The sequence below is a fragment of the Ammospiza caudacuta genome, chromosome 2, assembly GCF_027887145.1.
Source record: "Ammospiza caudacuta isolate bAmmCau1 chromosome 2, bAmmCau1.pri, whole genome shotgun sequence".
In the NCBI taxonomy this organism is placed as follows: Eukaryota; Metazoa; Chordata; class Aves; order Passeriformes; family Passerellidae; genus Ammospiza; species Ammospiza caudacuta.
The window spans coordinates 16,566,269-16,592,317 of record NC_080594.1 but is presented as its reverse complement, the minus strand read 5'-3'; the positions used below and the strand labels follow the sequence as shown (position 1 = coordinate 16,592,317).

Genomic DNA, 26,049 nt, shown 5'->3' with positions numbered 1-26,049 from the left:
GCCCACACATGTAGGAGGAAAAAAATAGGACCTGACTGTATAATTAAATACTGGATCATAACTCAGTTACTCAAGGAAGCAGAGCTGTGATTGGCATTTCCTAAGTTTCAAGTGCTTGATTTAGCAACCTTAATGTGCTTTCAACACATTTAAATTTTTTATATTCTATTTCTGTCTATCTTAGTGAAGATCATAGAGAAACTAATTTTCAAGATTATACTGGAAGTGAATCAGATGTTGTTCTTAAAGGATTTACTGCCTTTAGCTCACAGTTCAGTTAAATGGAACAGCCATATAGGAAAAGATGGTTTCCAAAAGGAAACCAAATCTTTTCTCAGCAGCATGTGAAGGATTTCTCTCATTTGACTACCTGATGGAGGTCTGGGATATTGGAATCTCCAGGAGCCCAGAACACGACTAAATAAGTGAAGCTTTCCAGAATCAAGCTTCATTCTCAAATGTGCAACTTTAGCATGAATCAGCTGCCTCAGGGCTAGTAGTGAGCTTTTTGTACAAAGCCAATCTCAGAGTTAATAGAGTTCAGATACTCTTTGTAGCAAATGGCAGCTTTCAGCAGCAAGCCAAGTGAGCATGTGAACCTGATAAAACAAACATGAAAATCACACTATTTCAAGCACACAAACTGAGTCTTTGGCTAAAACCGCATGGGTTTTAATCAGGGTACCTGTCTTTAGGGCATTTTTAAATATAGAACTTCAAAATTAGACGTGGGATCTATGGGAAATCAGGAAATGCTACTCATTTAGAAATCATGTGACAGATACATTAACTTAGGTGCCTGTAATGAAATCCCTGATCTGATTCTTTCGTATTACAGGATAGTGCTGCTGACTTTGCTGGTATGGCCATAATGTGCACATGTACATTTTTCCTTCTTTCTTATTTCCTTTTGACCAAAATCCTGACTTATTTTCAGGTGCAGTGAGTTGCTGTCTCTCCTTTTAAAATATATTTTTATTTTAAACGAAGTAAGTTTTCAAAGTCCAGCTTGAATTACAAATAATTTTTCCTTATGTGTTTATTTATAGTGACTATAGGGATAAGATGTTGTTTGTAACTGGTGAAGAATCAGCCTAGATATTTTCAGAGATTTGTGGTACAGAGAAGCCACTAACTCTATTATAAAAGAGGTCTTTGATTATATAAGTGATTCCTTATAATAATCTAGATTTTAATTAAAAATTGATAGTTAATTGAGAAAAGGGAGAAAAGAGGTATTTCAGAGTTCTGTTTTCTAGTTAAGGAGAGGTAGAGTAGAAAATAAACACAGATCAGGAGATAGTTTTGAGAATGTTTTGATCTTCAGAATAATTTCATTGGAATTTCAGACATTTGTGTATCTGATTTTCAGAGTCAATATATTTTTAAGACTAGAAGTCAATGTGATTTTGACTGGTATTCTGCTGGTAAGGGCAATAGCAATTCTTCTGAAAAAAATGCAAGAGTTTCTATCTTTCCTCTTGACATCCTGAAAACATCCTCAAAAATGTTTTAGGAGGTGAATGACTGCTTTCATTTGCTTTCCCCTTGTGTGAAATTTAAGTTTTCATTATTACCAATGATTTTTCTTGTTATTGTTGTGGTTGTTACTTTGACAACAGTGAAATACTGATCTGGGGCAATAATTTATTTCGCTGAAAGGTGTGGGGAAAGCCTTTTGTTGTTCTTTTTGTGAAAAACAAGACTGTAGTTAGCTATGAGGATTTCTGTTATTTTTTGTAAACTAAATACTTCAGCTGAAATTCTCAGAAGAGCAAAAGAGAATTAGGAACTCAGGATAATTTCAAAACACTGAAGCCTGCAGCATTTCTCAATGATGTTCTGCACATCAGATGATGATCTAAACAAGTCTTAAACTAGTATAACTAAAAAAAACCCTAGCAGCTGTTCAATAGATGCTAGGGCAAGCCCATTATAAAATGTACTATGGTATGTCATAATGGTTAGGATACCAGTGCATTCTATTTTTAGTACCATTGACTCAGTCACTTGAGTTCAAAAAATAAGCAGGGAACATCTGTTTATTGAAAGGATTTCCTCTACATTAATTTCTCTCTCTATTCCATCCTTTATAATGTATTCCAAACTTTTTAACTGGTTCCTTTCAGAGTATTATTTTCCAATATTCTGACACTGCATTAATTTTATTTTCTTATTAATAGCTGATCCTGTGAAAATGTAATTACTCTCTGATGTTTCTTCAAATTTTTTTTAATCATATGGAGTGTTGCTTTTGCTGTGTTTTTCTGAATTTTAAAGATGTTCAAGATCCCTCAGTAAAGCTCCTGTAGCAAAGATTGTACTGCTGGAATTGCCAAAACAAATAGCAGTTTAAGTGCCATCCATGACTCTGGTCCAATATCTCTGTCAGAATATTTAACAGCTATTCAGCCAAATACCTGCAGAGCAGCTGTAGCCCTAGTCAGACCGAGTCTTATTCCGTCCTTCCTTTTAGCCTTGCCATATGATTCATCTTTCTCCTTTTAGAATATTAGTCTATTTATATATTGTACGAGAAAGCAATAGCAAATTGAAGATAAACACTTGCATACTAGCATGATACAATTCTGTACAATTAAAGCAATTTAAGTATTTTCCAGAATGGGCATGCTTGACATATGGTGTGAAGAAAGAAGTGTGACACTCACATGACATGGGTATGACTTTTTGATAATGTAGCAAGACAACTACTCCATGAAAATAACAGGAACTTCACTTTATTTCCTGAGGAAAATGAAGAGCTTTTGCTTTTGTATCACTATACTTCTTTTCTTCTCTGAGCATCTATTTTCAGAGGCTGCCCAGCTCTAGCTATATTATTGAGTAAAGCTCTGACCATGTGTTAGCCAGTATGTTTATTTTTCATAGACAAAGGTGACTTATTTTACTTTTCCCCCCAACCTCCTTTGCTGTATAACCACAGAGGCCAGGAGAAAGATATATCAAATATTAGAGAAATAATTTAGATCCTAGTCTATATTCTTTTAGAATACTTCTTTGATATGAGGTCCTCTTGATCTTGTTGGGGTTTTGTTGCTGTGTTCAAGCCTACAAGTACACAGCAGGTTGCAGGATCTGAACTGTGATAGCAATTTTCTCCTGGAAGAGAAGGAGAAATCCTTATTTAATTTTGACACATTACAAATAACTGACTGTAAGCTAATAGTAACACTCTCCTCACCTCCCATAACCTGTAGTACGATGAATAAACAGTCATCACCGTCCAATGCAAAACTGAGAGTGTGAGAGTCACTGAGAAAGAAATATTGCACTGGCGCTACCAAGTGCGATTCGTATTTCTGATCTCAGGCCAGCTACTAGTGGGCAGGTGTCCACATCACAACCCTGACATAGCTGGTGCAATCTGTCCCCCACCTTTGCTGGAAGCCTGCTCTAAAAATAAACAAAAAAACAATCCCAAACAAATAAATAAAAACACAGCTTGGTTTGTTGTCGTGATGGAACTAACTCTAGCCCATAAGGTTTGTAATTGACAGGTAAAGTCCTTTAAGACAACTCTTTACTCAGCAGTGTAATGGAGAGAGCTCAGGAAGAAAAACAGTTTAGATTTATTTGTTTTATTAAAATATCACATGTTCTACTGGACCAACTCCTTTGTTTCTTAATCACTGCAGTGCAAAATAGACTTTCTGTATTTCTAGAACATAAACTTTTCTTATTACCAATCCACTAGTATTTTCAAGGATTCTACTGAGGCATCTCAAGTGTAAAAGATAAGATGTGGGGGTGTTTTCAGGATCCCAATATTACTGTCCATATATGCAATATAGAACTTCATGAAACAGATTACTTGAAATGCACTCTTTGTTAGACAACAACTTTTAACATTGTGTTTACCTTTTAGATGATGCTTCCCCTGAAAACTTCTCTTTGGCATTTCCAGAACTAGATCAGCAGCTGCAGGTAAACTTTTCTTCTCTTATGACAGTTCTACTTCACATTTACTATATAAAAGACTCTGATTGTTACACTATAGTGGAAGGTTTTCTTGGTACTTTACTAGCCTGTTAACATTTAATAAGACTGCATATATCCATAGAAGAAAACATTGTTTTTTCAAGATCTACAGAAAATTTTTTAGTCCAACCACAGGGAAATTATTATTTTAACAATCTTGCCCACTTTTAAGATTTTCCATCCAATTCCTGCAGTGCTGCTGCACTGCAATGAAGAGAGTTCTTGTTCAACTGATGGGAGGAGGAATGAGAGGGGCATTACACACTCTAATGCCTGCAGGCTGTGCTATGACTGATATCATCAGTTTTCTCAGATGCATTCCAAGAGAATCCTTTGGTGGCCAGTTTGATTTGTCAGCACAGAATGATGGGCCTCCAGTATTCTGGACAGTGAGCAATTGATGGCAACTCCATGGTCCTCTAGGCACAAAGTTCTGCATCCAGTTCTGCATCCAGGGATTATTTCCCTTTCCTCTATGCTGGTTCTGGAGTGTTTGCTGGCTTTGGTAGATTACTTCAGGTCATCTGTTTTCCCAGGAGCATTCAGACTTCCTCTGATATTTCACTCTGAAGGCAGTTGTTTCCTGACTGTAAATTGAGAAGGGCATCAGTAGACCACTCTGATGCAATAATGTCATGTTTCCTGTGCCCATCAACTGGTGAGGCAGCACAGGGTGGCTGCTGGCTTCAAGGGTGACGCTTCTGTCCCGCTGCTCTCACCAAAAGGATGACTGAGAAAGGAATGGAGGATGACAGAGACTCTTCTTGCTCTATCCCTCTCATCCTGAGGATATGGGCAGGTTCTTTAGGCATAAATAGGAATTAAGGAACCAGGTAGTATGCTAACCTCTTTGTTCCACTAACCTTCCAGTGCAGCAAGCAGGAGTGGTATTTTTTTTCCTTAGAAGAATTCAGTTTGAGAAAAGCAATCATGTTTCATGGCTGGAGCACTGAATTGAAAGTAAAGAATCTGCATTTTGTTTCCAACTCTCTCAGTGACACATTGCTTAATCCGGGAGTTGCTTCATCTCTCTGTTCATCTCTGAAATTAGGTTAATAATTTTTACCTTTTTTGTTGAAGAGCATTAAGACCAGTAAGTAAGGATTGCTCTAAAAGAGCAAAGTATGATTATTATTGCTGCTATTGATACATAAAAACAATATTACTAGCATTATGTATAAGTACTTTGAAGGACAAGTGATGATTTTTTTCTATTAAGACTTTTATTATTTTTACATTTCTGGAATCTATAATATACTTTAAATATGGGATTTCATGATAGGCTGAAAATGCTCCTGTGGAAGCATTCAAGTGTTCTGGATATATAATAGCCCTTCAGTAAAAGTTTTTAAGTACACTCTAGCACAATCCCTCTAAGTGTACCCAATTGGTCTGTTAGGTACTTGGCATTTGTTTCAGAAAGCCTTTCTTTACTCTCATAATCTCAGTATGATAACAAATTCAAAGAAACAATCAAAGGCTTTGGTTAATGTAATTTTCTTTTTATTATCCTTTATAATCTCAGTAATATCAGGGTAGCTGGAAGGATAACTTATGAGAACTACCTGTCTGACTCAACCACTTAAAAGTATAAAATTTGTGGTAGCACTTAATCCTTTTGTTTTCAAGCTTATGTGCATGTTTATATTGCAATGCCTTTATGTTCACCCAAGGGCAGTGAAGTTAATGCAGGGATCTGAGCTGATGCAAAGATAACATTGCATTCAAATTTAGCAATAAAAACTTGAATTTCCTTGCTTTTGTCAATCTGGATTACAGTTTCATGTGATAACTATTTAATGTAATTACAGTATTTTTAATCTTTAAAATTTGAAACAAGCAATACCTGTTACAAAGTTATTATTTACCTCATTACCTTTCTTATTAATTGTGGTTTTTTCATTTGCTGCAATCCAAACTGCTGTGGGTTTGTCAGAACTCTATGGTATGTGCTTGCAATTCATGCCAGCTTTGAAACAGGTAGCTCCTGTATTACAGAAACAGGTAAAATGGGCTTCACCAGGACCTGCAGAAGTAGTGAATGGTGGTGTCCCTTGTCATTCCATCCATGCTTTTTTCTGTCCTGAAGTGCATTAATACAGAGCACACACATGAAGGGTCGTGTAAATGAACCTTTTAATCAACTGTGGCAATAGCAGCCTGAAATGCTTGAATCTGCAAGAATGCTGGTACATGTGTTCATAATAAAAATATCATATCTGAGAGCCACAAGATTTTCATCAGTGTGCCATAAATACAGTCAAAAACATTTGAATTTTATTTAAAGAAGCAAACTATAAATGCAGGTTATGTGGCTGTATAGTAACAGGCACCTTAAAAAAAAAGTTATAACTTTACAGATTTCAAGCATACAAAGGAAAATTTTGAAACCCGTTTTAAAAACAAACAAACAAAAAGCCTAAATTAGCTGATCTTTAAGCTGGATTTTGAAAGCAGCTTGAAAGCTATGTAAGTTCAGCAAGTCACTTGGAAAATCAGAGCCTTAGAATTCTATGCATGCAGGCAGCAGACCACAGCCTGAGTACCAAGCAATTTGCACCTCTGTTTTAGGCTTCAGGCTCTCGTCCTCCTATGTTAGGCCTTGGCAGACAACTTGGCTATTTGGGCAGAATTACCTAGTGGTCCCACTTTGCCTCCCACAATTCTTCCATACCTATTCCCTGGGCAGCAGTATCAAATGGCAGGGCAAAGTTCAGTGCAGCCTCCCCTCGGCAGGGTAACAAACCCTGCTGGCCAAGCTCTACTGAGGTCCATGTGGAATTGCCTGGAGAAAAGGTCTTTCTAGGAGACTTAGCAAAAAAAGCTAATTCTCTGTAAGGACTCCTGCTAAAGGACAGTTCTAGCTGCAGTTTCTTTCCAAAGAATAAAAATGATCAGTCTGTGTGTTCTAATGTACTGGCTATCTTCAGACTAATGTGTTTTATTTTCAAATTACTTGAAAATTTATTTTCAAATTACTTGTTACATTTTCTACACATCCAGAGAAGCAATTTGTAAAAAAATAACTATTTTAAATCAAAATTTATATGTGATCTGTCGTCAACCAGACATGAAAGCCCTTCATATGAGAACAGGTCAGTTTGAGATATATTTGCAGCTTTATTATTATTTAAAGAAAAACAAACACGCACAACTAACATAACTTCCTGCTAAGTTATCAGTGAAACAAAACTCATATTAATAAACTTCTTGTTTTCAATTCCTTTTGTTTGCAGTATTGGAATTTTTTTGCTTCCCACTGACAAGCAATACTGCTTATTTGAGCTTTGGTGTTTTTCCTCTGTCCCATGTGTGTGTGCCATGTGGTGGGCAGTGCAGCAAGGGTGGGCTGGTTACACCTGGCACTCTGGCACTGGGAAAATTTAACCTTTGCTTTGTCTGGATGGGTCCTTGCAAGGCACTTCCTTGATGAGCTGCACAGTGACCCTCTGACAGAAATTTTACTATGGGTTATGTGCTGTATTTAGAAACCTACATCAGCACCCAAGGCCTTGTTGTTCAGGTCACTGAATGGAGAGGGAGTATCTGGTGTTCATACCTGCATTGCTATGCCCTGTTCATGCCCTGTCCCATTCCAACACTTCCTGGGACTTGCTCAGTTCACCTCTCTGCTCCCCAGCAAAACCTTTATTCCAGCTGACAGCTTGATCCTGAAGAGGAAAGAACACAAATCACATATGGATGTTTCTACAGGGTGTTCTATAGTGCTTTATCTTTGAAAACCAGGTTAGATGGGGCTCTGAGCAACCTGATCTAGTGGAAAGTGTCCCTGGCAGGGGCTTGGAAGGAGGTGGTCTCTAAAGTCCTTTCCAACACAGAACAATTCAATGGTTCTGTGATCTTCTCTCATGAAATTGTGAGCTGGAGAGACATTTATGTCATATTTCGTGTTACAAATCTGTGTCATTAGATGACTATAAAATTGCTGCAACAGAGAAAAAGCCCCAACTATTTATAACATCCAACCTTAAGACAAAGTATAGTTTTTCTCACTTTAGTAGAAAATACTCATACAAAAGAAGTAATGCAAATGTTATGAAAGGGGCAGTGGGCTCTGTGTGATATAAGCATTTAGCAGAAACCTTGTTTACTCTGGAACTTTAATTGCTTCTACTGAATGCCAGGATTTTTGTTGGACACATAAATTAATTTTAGAAAGTTTAAAAGCATACTGCGTTTCTTAAGAGGATGCTGCAATTGTTTTACTATGTATTGGTTTCCATGAGAATTCCTAGAGGACTCTGCTGCTCTATAATTAGATCTGATTGCCTATGAACTTGATAAGTCTCCTGTAATGCTGCTGTGATAACTTTGGTCTTAGATTATGTAAGACCATTTTATGCATGTATGTTAACATGTATGCATGTTCACCAAGTCAGAGCATCATACTAAGGTTAGAAAAGAATGGAAAATCTCCCAGAAAGGAGAGCAAAACTCACAATTGCTCTCATCCAGTTGACCTGAATTGTTTGGAAGAAAGAGAACTGTTTACTTTCATAGTAAAACCAGACTAGACTAGATGCACCCTAAGATGGGTATCTGAAACTGGTGGGAGAGTTCCAGTTGCACAACAAAAGGTAACTGCAATGAGCTATTTTTACTTGGCACAATGTGGGTTTTTCTATCGTAGAAAAGTGCACAAGGCCATATAATGAACATAGGCCACATTCAAAATATTAGCATTGGATTTCCACTTTTCCAGAAGAGTTCAGCTGAAAGTTACCAAATTTACAAAAAGCAAGACACCACTCTTTAATTAGATCAGTGCTGAAGACCTTTAGACAAGTTCACATGAGCTGGAAAAACTGCCTGATACATTTTTTTCTTGAAGCTTCAACTTTTTCAGGAGAAAGTTTTAAATGTTTTTCACAGTTAAACACATAAGTGCAATGATGGTGAATTAAAAAAATCAACTGTTTTAAATCTTTGGAACAGTTGAGTGGCACTGCCAACTCTACAGCTTTTGTGGATATGTAATGCTGATTTTCATATGGCAAGGCAAAAGAACTTGTCATGTGAGTGAAGCAAAAAAAAAGCCCAAACCTGAAAACTTTCATTCTGTGTCACCCCAGAAAAGATTTTCTTTAGAAGATCTCCTTCAACCTACCTTAAAAAGCAGGCAGAGAGGAGGCTACCCATATGATTAAAGGAATGGAGCCCCTCTCCTGCAAGGAAAGCAAGTCCCTTCCAACCCAAACCTTCTGTGATTTTCTGTTTCTTCATTAACTGCTTTTGCATGTCATCTTCCAACATCTTTCATGTCTGGATTCTGAACAAAAGTCTAAATAAACAGTACATATGTCTTGTAAAGATCTACATATGTATGTGCAGTTTCAGGATGGTCTATAAAAGGATGTCTTAGTGTCTACTTGCTGAATTCTGTAGAACATTTCTCAATGTTACAGTGAGTTACTCAACAAAATAAAAGGGAAAAGCAGACCTTGTTGAAAATCAGGCTTAATAGGACAGACCACCAATATAACTTACAGCTGTAGCTTTTGTACTAGCTTTGTGAACAAGATCAGAGATGCTGCATGTGCACATTTTGCCAGCACAGGAAAATGAGGGTGGATGACACTGAAGCCTGAAGTAAACAGGATTAAAAGCAGAAACTGTGGCCATTAAATGTAACCTACTTTGGCAGGGATGTTATTTGCTTGTCTAGTAGGTATACTTTTATTTATATTAATTTATGGACAGGTAAGGTACAGCAAGCTCAGGCTGTTCTAAGAGGAAAGTAAAGTATGGCTGTTTACTTCTGACTGAAAAAAAAAGCATACTGCAAATTGAACTTCATTAAGGCCTTCTAAAATTAGTCACCTTGGTAAACTAGCAATCCCTTAACATAAAGATGTTATACAGACTTCATGGAATGCCATTGGGCATTTTGTAGTGCAGTATCTGCAGTACTTCCCATTGCCTGGCCACAGACTGTTAAAAAAGTCCTTCCACATGGAATGGAGATTTGTATCTCTCCTTTTCCCGTGTTATTGCAGAAGACTGTTTGCTAAATAAGCCTGTTTCACATGCTACTGACCAGAAACTGCTCATGGATGCTGTAGATAATATCTCTGGAGCCTTTCTTAGTAGTTTCCAAATTACAGAGGAGTAAAGCAAATTCTCCAGTTCTGGCTGCCCCATCCCTGGAAGTGCTCAAGGCCAGGTTGGACAGGGCTTGGAGCAACCTGGCCTGGTGGAAGGTGTCCTTGCCCATGGTGGAGGGGCTAGAACTTGATGCTCTTGAAGGTCCTTTCCAATCCAAACCACTCTATGACATGATCCAATGATATTCTATCTAGTCATTTGAAAACACTGTAACATAATGTTTTAAAGAAATAATACACTAACAATTTAAAATATTCTTGATATAGTGCTTACTACCATCAGACAAATTGAGAAGAATTTTAAGAATAGAAATTAGAAAACTGATTGTTTAATTCATTTTAAGTTTAATTTAAGTGCTAAAATATCAGTGTAAGAGAAAATGTCACTGAAGAGGAAACAATAATAGGAAGGGGTTTAAAAGTCAGCAACTGGTTCTAAGTGAGCCTTAGATACTAAGTTTCAGCATGACTTGATAATTTTTAGCTCTCTATATATATCTTTTGAGTGGGAAGCTGGAATATAGAAACTGAGCACTGTTTTAATTTTTAAACTGGTTTAAACCAGCTAGATTAGTGGAAACTAAATTGGAAGCAAATGCAAATGGTCTTTTCTGCTTTGTTTTGTTGTGTTTTTCTTTTGAAGTATCACTGTTTGGGGACTTTCCCCTTGATACTGTTCGAAATTGTTTTATTGTGACACACTTGGTGGCTGATCTCTGGTAGATAGCAGAGATGCTGCTTTGGCTCATCCACACATTCTTGGATTAGAGCACTGAGACTTCTATATTCAGTCTTGCTAAATTTATGCTTATTATTTGGGTGGCTATATGAATGGTGCTCTTGCTCATCCTCACTGAAATGCAATTAAAAGCCCTTTTCTAGGGATTAGACTCATCAAATATTGGGCTGCCCTTTCCCTGGGTTCCCAAAATCTCCAAGATCAGGGAGAATGAAACAATGTGCTATGAAACAATCCTGCTGCAGCAGTTTAAATTTAGACTATGGAATATGAGTGTCTGTTAAAATTTCAGTGAGGAATCACATACCAACCACAAGTACTTGCAAGCTCCATACATTGCTTACATCTGTGCTTTGGGTTATGTCTGAAGCCAGCTCACCCTGTCCCCCAAACAAAAATGTTTTTCATCTTTGTCTCTGAGCATGTTTAGTAAAATTTAAATTTTCAGTTTAGATTAAAAAAAAGGATTACAAGATCATAAATAGGAAAAGTCTGCCTACTTGGGCTTTTCTTTTCCTAATAATGTCATTAAGGGAATATTATATTACACACAAGAGTCAAGGTAGGACAGCAAGAAATGCAAAGCAATCTACTAATATTGTGGAAGGCAATTGGGTGTTATTTAAATGGGCAGTAAATTAACTATTTTAAGTGTTTCCTTTTACTTCAAACAGGTGGCTCAAGCTTGCTATTTGGAGTTCATTTACAGTCAATAGATTCATGGCTAATAACTTAAAAATACTTCCTGAAAGTGTTATAACCAAAATGTGACAGTCAAACCTGAAGCCTGAATTAAGATGCATTATTTTTTAAGGAGCAAAAAGCACCTACATTTAACCAAAATGTATTTTCAAGAATTTTGATTAAATTTACATAAGGAGTCCTAGGACAGCTTGGTTTTATTTGCCATATTTATTACATTCAGGATGCATTGAAAAAAAAGATGATGTTGCTGCAATGATGTCAGTTCCTGGCAGTGTAAAGATGTGTGTGATAGGTCTGATCAGTGCATCAGCTTTAGCATTTCCATATCACTCTTACTGAAAAAGAGGGTGGCAAGGGAGAAATCCTTCTTTGAAAAATCTTCAGGATATTTTGCAAAGCTGACAAGGAGAGTTCTGAAAATTCTCACAATGTTTGAAGTTTTACACATATGTTTGAAGTTTTACATATATTCTTATGCAGGGAACTGTTTTGGGTTTTTTCCTTCTTTGAAAGGCCTTCACTAGGAATAGTTGGACATATATTGCAGTTAAGGGAAAAAATTCTTTAGGTATTTTCACAGGAATTTAGATAAATATTGTAACTTTCAAAATATGTGGGGTTTAAACTAATATTTCATTCCAAAAACTTCTTTTTCTTAAAGCCTCTGCCTCCTTGTCATGACTCTAAGGAATCTATGCAGGTGTATAAACAGCACTGCAAAATAGCAGAAGAGTACCATGAAGTCAAGAAAGAAATTGCTCTGCTGGAAGAAAGAAAGTGAGTAATTTTCCCAATTTACTGTCCTATATTCTCTTTGCAAAACCCTGTTTGAAACATGAAAGCTTAACACTGTATTTTCTGACCTTCTATACATATATGCTTGTGTATGTATTTATACATATATTGTAATTGTGGCCTTCCAGTATCTGAAGGAAGCCTAGGAGAAAGATGGAGAGAGACTATTTATAAGGGCCTGGAGGGACAGGACAAGGAGAATGGCTTCAAACTGAAAGAGAGGGCAGGGATAGGTGGGATATTGGGAAGAAATTCTTCCCTCTGAAGGTGGTGAGGCCCTGGCACAGGTTGCCCAGAGAAGCTGTGGTGTGCCATCCCTGGAAATGTTCAAGGCCCGGGTGGACAGGACTTGGCTTGGAGCAACCTGGCCTAGTGGAAAGTGTCCCTACCTGTGGCACAGGGTTGAAACTGGATTATCTTGGGGGTCCCTTCTAACCCAAGCCATCCTATGATCCCATGATTTCATGCCTCTGCCTGATGGTCACAAGTTGGTCATTGCTCTACAGGATCTACTGAGGCCACTAAGGGCTGTCACAGTTCAGCTTTGTGGGTGTCCCTTAAAAGCTTCACTGGCAGCCTCCAGGTCACATAACAATCCAGCTCATCTGGTGTAGGTTCCTTTTCAATTCTAGTTTTTTCAATAAACATTGCACGCTTTAATGAAGAACAGAATGGATCCTTATTTAGGCTTAGAATCCTTGACAATGTTAGTAAACATGTTTCTGTGAGCTGCTTTGGTTTTGTGTACACTGGTTCAATATACACTGGCATCTCAGCTGTTCATACCCAAAGTGAATAAGCTGGAGGATTTTTCACTTGTATATGGCCTGTACTCACAGCTCTGTCATCTTTTGCCTGACTATTAAATGGCAAAGTGCACTCTGTGGCTGTCAGTCCCTTTCCACAAGAAATCTGAAAAAGAAATTTAGAGAGAGGAAAGAAGGTGAATAGTGAAATCTCTGCCCAGCTGACCCTGCAGCTTAGCCAAGTTTGCATCCACGGGAATCTTCAGCTGCAGAAGCAAGAGGGAAACTTGAAATCCTGTAGGTCTTACAAGACAGCCAAAGAACTCCCTGAATCCAAACTATGCAGGGTAAGAAAGTGAGATGTCTTTATCTGGGTTGATGGCTAGAGCCACAATATAGTTATTTTTTGCGTAAAGTGTCAAAGCTAGTTGAAGTTTCCCTGCAAATCCCCTTCCACTGGAAGATCAGTGTGGCACTCAGATGCTGACAGATTGGAACAAAAGCTAAAAACGATGATGACCAATGTCATGGGAAAATGCATTTTGCATTTGATTCATATTTGCAGTATTTGCATTTGATTCACCATTAATTGAAGTTGGTCAATCAAAAGTAATTAGTATTTTTAAAAAGATTAGAAGATAAGTAATTTGTTTTAAATTTGCAATGATTTTTCAAATTTTGTTGTCTGATATAAGCTGCTTACATATTTAGCAATCAATTCAGTGGAAACCATGTGTCCGTCTACTCTGAAAATCCAAGCACAATATAAAATATTAAATGATTGTTTAAGTGCTTGACTATAGTTTTATAAACACCAAAGGTAGGCTTCAATCATTTTGGTTTTAGAGTCTACTAATATAAATCCAATTTTATTATTATTGGCACAACCCTGAATCAGTTATGCCTATTTATGAAGAATGCTTGGAACCCGTGAAAATGAGACATTCACATATTTTTTTGCACTTTCTGGAATAAAAAAATTGCTGTTTGAATGCAATTTTTTAATCTATAAATCTGTGGTACTAGCTAAATTAGAAATGCTTCTTGAGAACAGCAGGTACATGCACAAAGTTATTTACCTGAACTCACAATTATCCTAATCAACCTCTGAGCCCAGAGGTCAGCCTCTCAGAGGGGCTTATCTTGGATGAATTCAAGGGCTTCAGGCTGGCACTTTCCTTCATTCCACCAGTGGATGTCAACAGTGGAACAATGTCAGGAAGCTTCCACCACTGCTGTCTGTGCTGAACCTGTTCTGGGAATTCCATGCCCCAGTAAACAGATGTTTGAGTGGCTGTGTAAGGCAACAGATGGAATTATATTATTGAGACTTACATGTACTTTCTAATTACGTATTTGTAGCCTTTTGTTCACATGCTGTATAGCTGTGAAATGTCTAAACATAACAAATATCAGGGCAGCACCTTTCACACCTCCCATGTGTGTTAATCTGAAAAGGTGATCCTTCAGCACTGGGATCAAGGATGTTTCATTTCCTCACAAGCTGCTGCACTGTAATTGCCTGATTTTGAGGTTTAACAAGCTGGAAATGCAAATTGAGGATATTTTTTCTCCAGATGTGGATTGTTTATAATTCTTTCCTCCAAGTAGATTGTCCATTTTGTAGTATTTTGGAGTGGGTCTCATGCCTTCCCCCACTGCATATCTTTCCTTTCTGGAGCAGTCTGTTTTTATTAAACCCTCCAGAAACCAACTGGGACCTCTTTACCACATGGTTTGCTTGAAATTGAAAGGTGGATTAAAAAGTTATTAGCATACATGTAACTTTACACACATGTAAGCAAACAAACCTGAGCATGACAGCCTTGATTTTTAACTAAAACTAGACAGAAAGGGAGTATAAGTGTGGAGGCAAAGGAATAAGCAAGAAGTAAAAGGGAGTTTTGCTCTCCTGTTCACTGATTTATGTCTAAAAATATTCTCAGCACTTATGGTAAGGGAGTTAAAAGCAGTTTAGGGACTAGCATATACTGAATGAAGATTAGATTATAATGGCTGGGGTGGCATGCATAAAACAAGTATTGTGTGTGTACATATAAGTGTATATATGTATATAAATACATGTGTATATTCTTATATATGTATACACTTATATATGCACCTTATAATTGTGGCCTTTCGCTACCTGAAAGGAGCCTGCAAGAAAGATGGAGAGAGGCTATTTACAAGGGCATGTAGAGATAGGACATGGCAGTATGGTTTAAACTGATAGAGAGAAGGTTTGGATTGGATAAAAAGGAGAAATTCTTCCTTGTGAGGATGTTAGGGCACTGGAAATGGTTGCCCAGACAGCCCTGGCTGCCCCATCGCTGGAAGTATTGAGTCTTCCATTTTAAAAAGGGAAGAATGCTTTCACTTGTCTAAAATGTCTGATGAGATGCACAAGTTTTTAGCCTCAAAACCAATTAAAATCAAACGGAAAACATAGAGTTGCAATTTCCTAAAATTTGCCCCTGCTGTGAGTTTCTTCTTTTACATTTGAGTTTGAATGTATGGAAATGAAGATTCCAAATTTTCTACTACACCTACTATCTATTGTCTATTTCTCTTAAATACTACTTTGATAAAATGGACAGTGATCAAGTTGCATCCCTTGTAATGGGAACAAACAGCTTTTATAGTGTTCTCCAGTGTACACTTTTACCAAAGGCAATCACAAATGCTGTTGGATGGTATCCTTGTCAGTGTTCCCAACTCCTCTCCACAGATCAATTCTCCTGTGTCATTCCAATGACAAGGCTCACCTGGCAGTTTCTGTACCTGTGGTGCCTGTGACAGTGCATACAGGATGCTGAAGGCTATGACTGACAGAAAAAATCAGAAAATTGATTGAGCAAATATTTTTTATTTGTTGGCTAGGAGAAAGAAATAATGTTAACCTGAAAAATATCTCTACAGGTATTAGAGCCTTTTAGCAAAAAAACCCAAACAAACAAAAAAAACCAAACAAACAAAAAACCACAAAAAACCCAATAAAACTATAGAGTCAATTCTGCTTTAAACATTATTTTAACAACAGTGAAAAACATTGAATCTTTTACAACTTTTCAAAGGCTTTTACTTCTGCTTAGCTTGATGTGTAATGTGAGCATCAAGTACAGCCAAAGTAAAAAGTCAGTGAAGTGAGATGACAAGGGCTGCTTTTCATCAAGGTGAGAACAAACTTACTTGTTCTCTTTTGTGCAATATAGATGGCAAGAGAACGTACTAGGATGGCAGTGGGAGAGAAGATGACAAGTGTTCCAAAGGAAAATGGGAAATGTGAGAGAGAAAAAGAGGTTGTAATATCAAAAAAGGGGAAATCAAAGGACAAAGCAAATAAAGATGGGAAAAGAAGTTACTCAGGAATAAAAAAGGAAGCAAGAATTTGAAAGAACATTGGGTAGATTTTTTTGCTAATTTAATCATAGCTTCGTTTCTGTCTTCACTCACACTCTTCACATTTATGCCAGCAATACGTGGTGTAAGGGAAAAAACCACTCTGGAATGGGAGACATGATTGAAAATAAAGAAAAGGGTGTGGAAACAAGAACACACCACATTTAGGGCACAGAATGTAATTTAATTTATGTTCCAGAAACACACACGTATTTCCATAACAGATGGTTTTGGGTATCTAACTTTGGGTGAAAGGGATGAGATGGCTGGTTATTTTGAGCACTTGTTATATTGCTATTACTAGATAATGACCCTGGATTATGTAGTTAAATATTAGAGTTGCCATGGTTGCTGGCTGTATCTTATATTCTTAGCACTGCATGGTTATCTCTTTTTCCTCCCCCAGACAATTCTAATATAACTCTACAGAAAAGATCATTTGATCACCACCTGGTTTAGGATCACTCGTTCTCTTGGCCATGGATATGATTTCTTTTCCTTCTTTTACACGTTAGAGTAGACAGAGAATCATGGAATTGTTAAGATGGAAAAAGACCTTTAGGATTATCAAGTCCAACCACCAGCCCAGCACCACCTCCCTGTTCACCATTAAACTGTGTCCTCCACTGCCACCTCCACATGTTTTGTTAACTACTCCAGGGATGGTGACTCAACCACTTCCCTGGGCAGCCCATTCCAGTACTTTACAAACCTTTCCATTAAAAAGTTTTTCCTGATATCTAATCTGAACCTCCCCTGGCACAACTTTAGGCCATTTCCTCTTTCCCTGTCCCATGTTCTCTGGGAGCAGAGCCTGACCCTCACCTGGCTGCACCCTCCTGTCAGGGAGTTGTGGAGAGTGAGAAAGTCCCTCCTGAGCTTCCTTTTCTCCAGGCTGAGACCCCCCCCCCAGCTCCTTCTATGGCTCCTGGTGCTCCAGACCCTTCCCCAGCTGTGTTCCCTTCTCTGGACACACTCCAGTCCCTCACTGTAGGGAGAGGACCAGAACTGGACCAGAAATCAGGACTCAAGGAATGGCCTCAGCCGTGCCCAGCACGGTGGGACAGTCCCTGCCCTGCTCCTGCTGGACATGCTGTTGATGATAAAATCCAGCATCCCACTGCCCCTCTTGGCAAATGGCATGCAGTGGAGACGACTGCTTCATTTTGTGGGAGCCTTTCATATGTTTTAGCTTGCTCTCATGACCATAGGACTATTTCTCTGCTTTTTAGTCCAGAGGATTTCTCCAAGTACATTGTTTCTTGAGTGACTTTCCCAACACTGTGAAGACAAGTAGTTTTCAGACTTCTAGGTACTTCAGAAAAAGATTGGTGTAAACCTTAAAGGCAATGTTTTAGCTCAATAATTTTCCCATTCTAGACCTGTTTTTTCATCATCTCACATGTATGCATATGTTACTTGCCAAATACTAGAAATTAAATTACAGCTTTTCTAATACAAAGAGAGACCTCCTCTTCTAGAGGAAGTGTCCTTGCCTTTGAAAGGTCCTTTCCAACTCAAACTATTCTGTCATTCTATGACCTTTTATATGTTGCCATCTGAGACACATTTTCATTTATGTTAAAGCAGACTTTAATGGTATTGGTTTTTAATTTATTAGTAGACTTATGCAATGGCAGTCTCCTCAAGACAGCAGTTACCTTGCAGGGTCTCATAATTCCTCCTGATAGGAAAGCCATGGCAAATGTGGGAAGAGAAAATGCCTTTATGGCCACCAGTGCACAGCAGCTGTTGGAGAAGTTACTGTACTGCCACAGATGCATGATCCTGAATACCTTGTTCACAATGGGGAAAAGGCAAATCTGAGTCTTTGTATTCTGGAAACTGCTTTCCTTGTGTCAGTCCATCTCTAAATACACTTATCTCCAGGCAGATTTATCTGCTTAGTCTGTCACTTTTCTTTGTATTTATTCCTTGTGAATATGAGTTTCAAGGAGCTGTGTTCTCTGCATGTTTGGTTACTAAGGCCAGAACAAGAGAAATAACTTCCCTAAGACAGTGCTATGTTTTTCTCCTGCTTGTGGTTGATGTGTTTATGATGCAAATCACTAATGTTGCCTCCCAAACCCCTCCCCAAAAAAGAACACTCCAAGTACCCATTACAGATTGGCTCAAAGCTTTGAGTACCTCAGCACTAGTTTGAAAATAACTTATCAATACTGTTAATGTTTAAACTTGGGGTAACCATTAACAGAAAGCACAGATTACACAGTGCTACATCTATTTATTAAGCATCCACAACAAGGTCTAGATGGTGCAAGAGCTTAGCATGGTGTTCTTTAACCTCTGAAAGCTAAGTTCAAATCTAGGATTAGATCAGATGTAAATGTTAGTTACTGTCCTCATCCTTTTGTGAGCTTCCTAAGCTACACCATTCATAACATTTAGCAATTCCCTGGTACTCTAATTTTAGATCTGTGGCAGGCTGACAGTATTAGCCTGAGACATCACCCTATCCTGTAAACAGGTGTTGATCCTGATGGGAAAGGACTAAGTAGGTTCTGCTGACTCAGAAGTGGGCAATTTTACTACCTCAGTGCAAGGAAACTGCTTTCTGTGAGGGAGGTCCAAGAGTGTGGACTACAGCAATGAGTGTATTTTGATTTTAATGCATTTACAGTTTGTTTGATAGAGAATCTAAATCCTGGGGAGGGGGAGAGAAGTTTTCTGTGCTGCTTGAATATTACTGGAGAGCAGCATGAAAGCCAAGCCTGCAGAGAACGCCATCAAATCAGAACTGACCTTCATTACTGGAGCTGTCTGAGTTTGCACCTTGTCTGTCTGTGCCTCTCCTGGCTCAAGTCCAGAAGAGTCAGTGCCATTCCTTTTCAAGTACTGAAAGTTCCCACAGAAAAAGTTTAACTGCTTTTAAGATGCTAATTCCCTACTAGTAGGTTCACTGCATCTCCCTTTCAAAAAGCTCATGAGCGTAAGAAAAGTAAGGAAGAATGATTCTGAATTCATTTGTTTGGACACTTCTGATTTAACAGTCTGTAATTTGAAAGAGCTTCATTTAGCCCTTCAGTCCAACATTGCACCAGAGAATAATTGCAAAGAAATACTGCAGAAGTTCTTATTTGGTCTCTAGAGATAAAGGTCTTGCAGAGGAAGTCCAGGGAGAAAAAAAAACAAAACCAACCAAACAAACAATAAACCAAAAAAAACCCCAAACATCTGGAGTTGTAAAAACTCATTGTCCCTGAATGTATTTCTCCTCCATGGTCTCAGGCCCATGAATAGGAGCTGTCTTGCAAGATTGTCTTGGCTTCTGTAAAAACTGGTCGATCTAGAATGGCCCAGCCACAGAAAAATGAACCTGTTAGTGGCTTGCTGTGTTTAAAACTTGTACAGCTATATTGTGTTAAATGTACATAGAATTTTACTGAGCAAAAATACGCTCTTGATGCTTCCTCTCAAAGGTCTGATTGAATGCACCTGTCACCAGGTGAAAAGAAACAGAGGAGGCTTTGCTGCAGCATAGCTGCTCTGCCTTACCTCAGTAGTACAAAACAAAGATATCATATAGGAAGATGCCTATGTGCTGCCTCTTTGGCTGATTTAAAATTCTGTAACAGCTGCTAACTCTTCTCTTTTTTTTTTCTTTTTTTTTTTCTTTTTTTTTTTTTTGATCTATGGGAAGCACAGCTGGTAGAAATGGCTGTACCAAAGGTGTGTTCTAACTTGTGACTCCTTGAACTGCAGTAACTGTGACTGTAAACAGTCAACTAAACCATGGGCAAACTCTGCTATCAGTGAAAGCTGCAGTAAAGACAGAGGAAGGTTAACCTGATCCTAAATGAAGGCCACTCAGAAGTGTTTTTCTAAAAGGCAGATTTACAGTTTTGGTGCTCTATATAACATAAGTGATCAGCAAACACAGAAATGTTATCTTTTCATGAACACTCTGACCTGTGGGAATAGAATTGCTGATCTCTAGGAATTTCCTGTCTGAAAGCACTGGTCTAGCCTGACAAGTGGGCTCCTTTAAGGACTGCAGTGAAATCTATCCACTGTGAAGGCATGAACAACTTCCCACTGATGATCTACCAGCGCTGTTTTGACATGACTGAGACATAAAGTCACAGGGCTATGAACAGTTAAAAGATTAACTAATCTCTGAGATAGAATGATCAAAAGAACCTTTTAGAAGAGACTTCCTGTAATGGGTGAATTTTTGACTTAAAGGGAAAAAGAAACCCAGAGGCCAGGCTGGCCTGGTGGGTGACTAAGGGGAGAGTAATTAGATTCTCTGTGAGTTATTCATGCCTTCAGCATGTTTTAAGACCTCTTTTATCTCCACTTGTGCTGAGGTAATTTCAGTTGATACTATACAGGAAACTCCAGCTCCTGGCCAGCTCTGGGAATACAGGGCACTGTGTGATTCCATCCAGAAGAAGTCACAGCTTAAATCCTCTTGTGTCTGTACTTAAGAGGACCAGGAGGGGTCAGCTTTGCAACTCTTCCTCAGCAATAGGGCTAAGATCTGAGTATAAACACATTATAGAAATATATATAGCTCAGATTCAGTGCCCACTACTTACTGGATTTGTTTGTAGTAGAGAAAAGGAAACCAGGCGCACTTCACAGAACTTACCAACCAACCAAAATAAATAAATTTTATTTATTTCTAAATCTAACCAGCCAAACAAGAACACCTCACTCTCTTTCAGTGATACCTGGTATCGAGAGAAAAATAAATTGTTATTCTTCTGGCAAAGTATTAGCAAGTCATCTCTAGGAACTTGATTCTCCACCATGAATTGTGCACTCAACTCTTACTGAAATTAGAGATCACAGAATCATGCAATCAATAGACTAGTTTTGATTGAAAGGGACCTTAAAACTCACCCAGTTCCAATCCCCTGCCATGGGCAGGGACACCTTCCACCAGGCTGGTCCAAGCCCCATCCAAGCTGGACTCGAACACTTCCAGGGATGGGGCAGCCACAGCTTCTCTGGGCAACCTGTGCCAGGGCATCACCACCCTCAGAGGAAAGAATTTCTTCCCAATATCCCATTTCCTGCTCTCTTTCAGTTTAAAGCCATTCTTTTGTCATGTCACCCGTGTCAAGAATCCCTCTCCAGCTCTGGTGGAGCCCTTTTGGTACTGGAAGGGGCTCTAATGTCTCCCCAAAGCCTTCTCTTCTGCTGAACAGTCCCAAATACAGACACATGAAAACAGCATTTTTCAGGCTTGCTCACTGAACAGCAAACCAATCTGAGATTATGGAAGCTTAGTCTTTTAAAGGTATGAAAAAAGTGTATTTTATGATTGGCTTTGCGCAGATATTAAAATGAATATTATATGTGTAATGTTCAAAAGTTATGCTGTATGAATTCTCTTAAGTGTTAAATATAGTTTTAGGTTGTAAAAAAATGTTAGAAACTATGCTATGTAGGATACTTTTTAAAAGAAAGGACTTGCAGCGAGATAGCAGCCACGGGATACCTAAATCTTTCAGAGAAAGAGAATTTATTGCTCTTCATCAGAAGAAACGAACTTCTTCCTTGCCTAGGATTCAGAGGAAGAAGTTGTCACTGACCAGACAGAATCCTTTCTTAGAATGGAATTTATGCATCATGTATGAGGTGTATGAATATGCAACAGGCTGTTGTTTTTAAGGGTTAATCCTCTGTTAATGTGTGTCCTTTTTCGGGCTTATTTTGCCCAGAAAGAGGTACCCGAACGGTCCATAACTCTTTGTTCCTATAGTCTCATATTGTCCTAACCCTAATTGTCCAAATTTTTATTACTCTAATTATATTGCTATTTTTATAACCACTTTATTACTATTAAAATTTTAAAAACAACTAATTGGCATTTTTCACAAAGGGAAAAAACAGAACTCTAAAAAATTCATTTTCTATGTCCTCGTTTCACACAAGTTCAAGTAATAAAAACTAAGTTCACAACACACAGCCCACCTTTGACCTAACACAAGACAACAAATTTTTGCCTACTGCCACTTGTAATAATTGGGATTTTTTCCATAATAATCAGAAAGGAGCTGATTGCCAGGCTGGAGCAAGTGGAGAAAGAGAGCATGGATGCTGCTCGGCTGGCCAAGGAGTACGCACAGCTGACAGAGGAGAACCGGACGCTGAAGCTGGCCCAGACACAGTGCGTGGAGCAGCTGGAAAAGCTCAGGATACAGTACCAAAAGAGACAGGGCTCCTCATAACTCCCAACCAGCTCATGGGAGGCACTTCTTACAGGAATGGAAAACAGATTTTAAAATAAAGATCTGTTTCATATGTTACAACGCTTTACTACGGATGCAGAGTATGTTGAAGTCTGAATTTGATTTAATGCTTGCCACCCAGTAGTTTAATATAATGGATATTTCATCCATTATATAATGAATGTTTTATTTCAAATAACATAATTGAAGTTAATCTATCCCCATTATATGTTCTAGTGGATCAGGTTTCTTTTCTAAACATATTTCTTCCAATTTAAGAAGATATGGACACAATAGAAAATTGTATAAATAGTGTTGGAAATTTGGATCATACTAAGGACTGGGACAATGTTAATATATGGAATACATGTATGTTAATCTTAGTTTGGTAAATTCTTTTTAAATTATTTTCCTCATGCATAAAGTGCTTGGAAGTTATCTTGAAGCAGATCTCCTCACTAGTAGAAACCATACTCGATGTCAACTTCACACTGTTGTATAAAATCTGAAAAACTGCACATTAAAAACTGAAGTAACAAAATTATTTTATCAAACAAGTGCACTGCCAGTGATAATTTTCAAGTTATAAAATTAAAAGGAAACAGATGAGATCAAACTTTCCTGCCTTAAGTGTAAAGATTACTTGAGTGCCTTTTTATTGTACTTTTAGGCATGCAAGAAATGAAAAATTAATATAAGAATCATAATTTCATCATACTTTCAACTGAGACTATGTCTGTAAAATTATTGTAAGGCTCTTTTGTTCTTATTTTCTGGTCTATTTTGAAACATAAGTGGCTGTAAGTAGGGACAGGAGTTCTGTGATACACAAATAACTGGGAAGTAAAATGTCAGTTTTACTTGCTCTATTTATCCCTGTATTTTCTTAGATCAACTTAAAAATCTTGGTTATACCTCCATTTCTATCCATAGAGCAGTTTTTTCATTAAAAGGAGATGTAGAAAAACCCTTTTATGTTCTAAATGTTCTCAAATCACCCTGTATTTTAAACTCTGCTTGTCAGATGCTGCTTGTTACATCTTCATGAGCTTAGAATTCAACTTAATGTGTTAGTAGTACTGGGTCTTAGTAATTGAAAACTATGAAGTTAAGACTTGCACCAGGACTTTAGCTTTGATTATTATCATTAATCTACCATGAAAACAGAACTTCATGTTAATAAGAACAATTCCTGGCAGCAAAGGGGACAAAAAAAGAACTACAAGCTGCCTGTAATTTATCTGTGCTAACTGCCTACAGTATTCCCTGCAGCACAGGTGGGAAAAGTGGCTCTGTGATACTCCAAGCACTGCAGCAGGAGAGCATGAAGAGGTAGCAGGAGAGGAGAACCTTGTTTCCACTTCTCCTCCTGAGCCACCAGGGCAGTGTCAGCATCCAAACTTGGCACTGCTTCCTGCTGTACCTGGGATATCACCACTCCTGAGGCATGGGCTTCCTGCTGGAATGCTCCCTGAGCAGTTTAATACTGTATTTATTCCTCTTATTATCTGAGGATCCAATTTTCCTTGTACTTTGTAGAAAAAAAAAAACATAGTTAATAAAAACCACTTGGAATATTAGGCCTGGAAATGCTGGAAAAGTCTTGAAGTCTTGTTTGAGTTTTGCACTGTTGGGAAACATAACTTGAAGAGAAATCAGAGCTTTGCTTTGAGCACAGAACACCACAGAAGTTAGAATTACCTTTTTTTGCCTGTGTTTGTGTGTTTTGAACAAGAGAATTCTCATTTTAAAATAGTTTGTCATTTTAGTCAAAGGTTTTTCCATCTAGCCTTGAAAAACATCATGCAGTCAGATGATTTCGGTGAATTCATTGAAAGCCATATAAAGTACATAAAATTAGTTTATTGACGGACTATCTTTGGATGCAAATGGATCAGACAGCAGACCTTTACTTGCAAATAACTGTGTTCACCTTGAAATTTTCTATTTAAGTGCAGTCACCATGCTTTAGATATCAGAAAAATTACAGACCATATGCTGGGAGAAAAACCTGAGAGAGAGCCACAGTCAGGTGGAGGAGGAAAGCTGGACCTCATTTGTGGCAATCAGCACTGGGAGAATAGTCATGGAATATGTTTTTCCTAACCTGTAGGTTCTGACCAGTATAGAAGAATTCAAGAAATATTTTACAGGTGTGCAGATGCCAAATTTTTGATGTGGGCCAGCCTACAAGCCTGGATAAATATGAAATTCTTAAACCATCCCAAACTAATTTAAGTCAAAGATTTATATTCAACTTGGACTTTAGCTATGTGCAATCAAATTTTCCTCCTGCTTTTAGTTATGGTTAAAGTAAAAAATAACAGCTTTGTATGAACATATTTGCCTGCATGCATGCTCATGAGCCTGAGAGCAGGAGATCAGAGAAATTGTTTCCCAATACAAATGAGTAGAACTGATACAGAAGTACCAAGGATGAAAAATTAGTGTATCTTGAAAATTATTTTTTTTTTAATATTTGGGGAAGTGGGATTCAAAGGCAGGAAGGTAGGGAAATGGAATTTTCCAAAAATATTCATAGGCAAGTTAAATTAAAATGTAGCATAGTCTACATCATGCAGAAAATCATCCAGGTGTTGAAAAGAGTAAAGGTAGCTGGAACAACCTTCTGAGGGGTAACTGCTGTATCTATCATCCATCTCTTGATTTGTTCATCAAGAGCATAATAGTGAAAAATAAATCTCCAATTTGGACATGCTGAATTTTTCTCTAGATACAGTGGAGCTCTGCTGACTAAATAGCTGAAATTAGGCTTTTAATAAAGTATTTATCATACTGATCCTCTATTTTCCATGTAGGCAATATGGTTTGTGTTCTGATTGAAATGATCTGCATGTTAGGTCCTGTTGTATCTATCACACTATAAAAACAAGTTTTATACAATTACTTCACAGATGATTTTAGAAGTTCAAAAACTTAGAAGCCAGTTTTTGAAAAATCAAGTACCAATGAAAGGTTCAATTTTATAACATGTGACTACAACCTGTGAGAACTGCAGCTGTATTGCAGACAAAGTGTATTTCTTGCTGTTATCCAGGTTATCCAGGTTAGCAAAAGTAAGCATGCCACTACTATGATAAATGCATTTTCTTCAAACCACTCAAGGCACAGTGAAGTACATAGGATTGAAACAAAAACAAGACCTGTGCTTTCCATTTTCTGTCATTGCTAAACAACTTCCTTCCGTCGTAAAGAATGCTGAACAAACTCAATTTAAGGCTTCCAGTTAGCAAGGATATGACTCATGCGGGCTTGAAACAGCCAGAGCCAAGGGTGACTTGACGCTTGGAACGTCTGGAAGATGAGGAGATGTGAGT

General features: G+C 37.9%; 1 protein-coding gene across 2 annotated transcripts in view; it reads left to right on the top strand.

Annotated features, from left to right (window-relative positions):
• Positions 1-24,150, top strand: part of MAP3K7CL (MAP3K7 C-terminal like) — a 28,960-nt gene extending 4,810 nt beyond the window's left edge. For both annotated transcript variants that reach the window (XM_058800089.1, XM_058800088.1), the window contains exons 3-5: positions 3,887-3,945; positions 12,230-12,345; positions 22,531-24,150. In XM_058800089.1, the coding sequence (XP_058656072.1) occupies positions 3,887-3,945; positions 12,230-12,345; positions 22,531-22,711 (356 nt within the window). In that variant the 3' untranslated portion in view covers positions 22,712-24,150. The remainder of the gene's footprint in view (positions 1-3,886; positions 3,946-12,229; positions 12,346-22,530) is intronic.
• Positions 24,151-26,049: the final 1,899 nt, after the last annotated feature.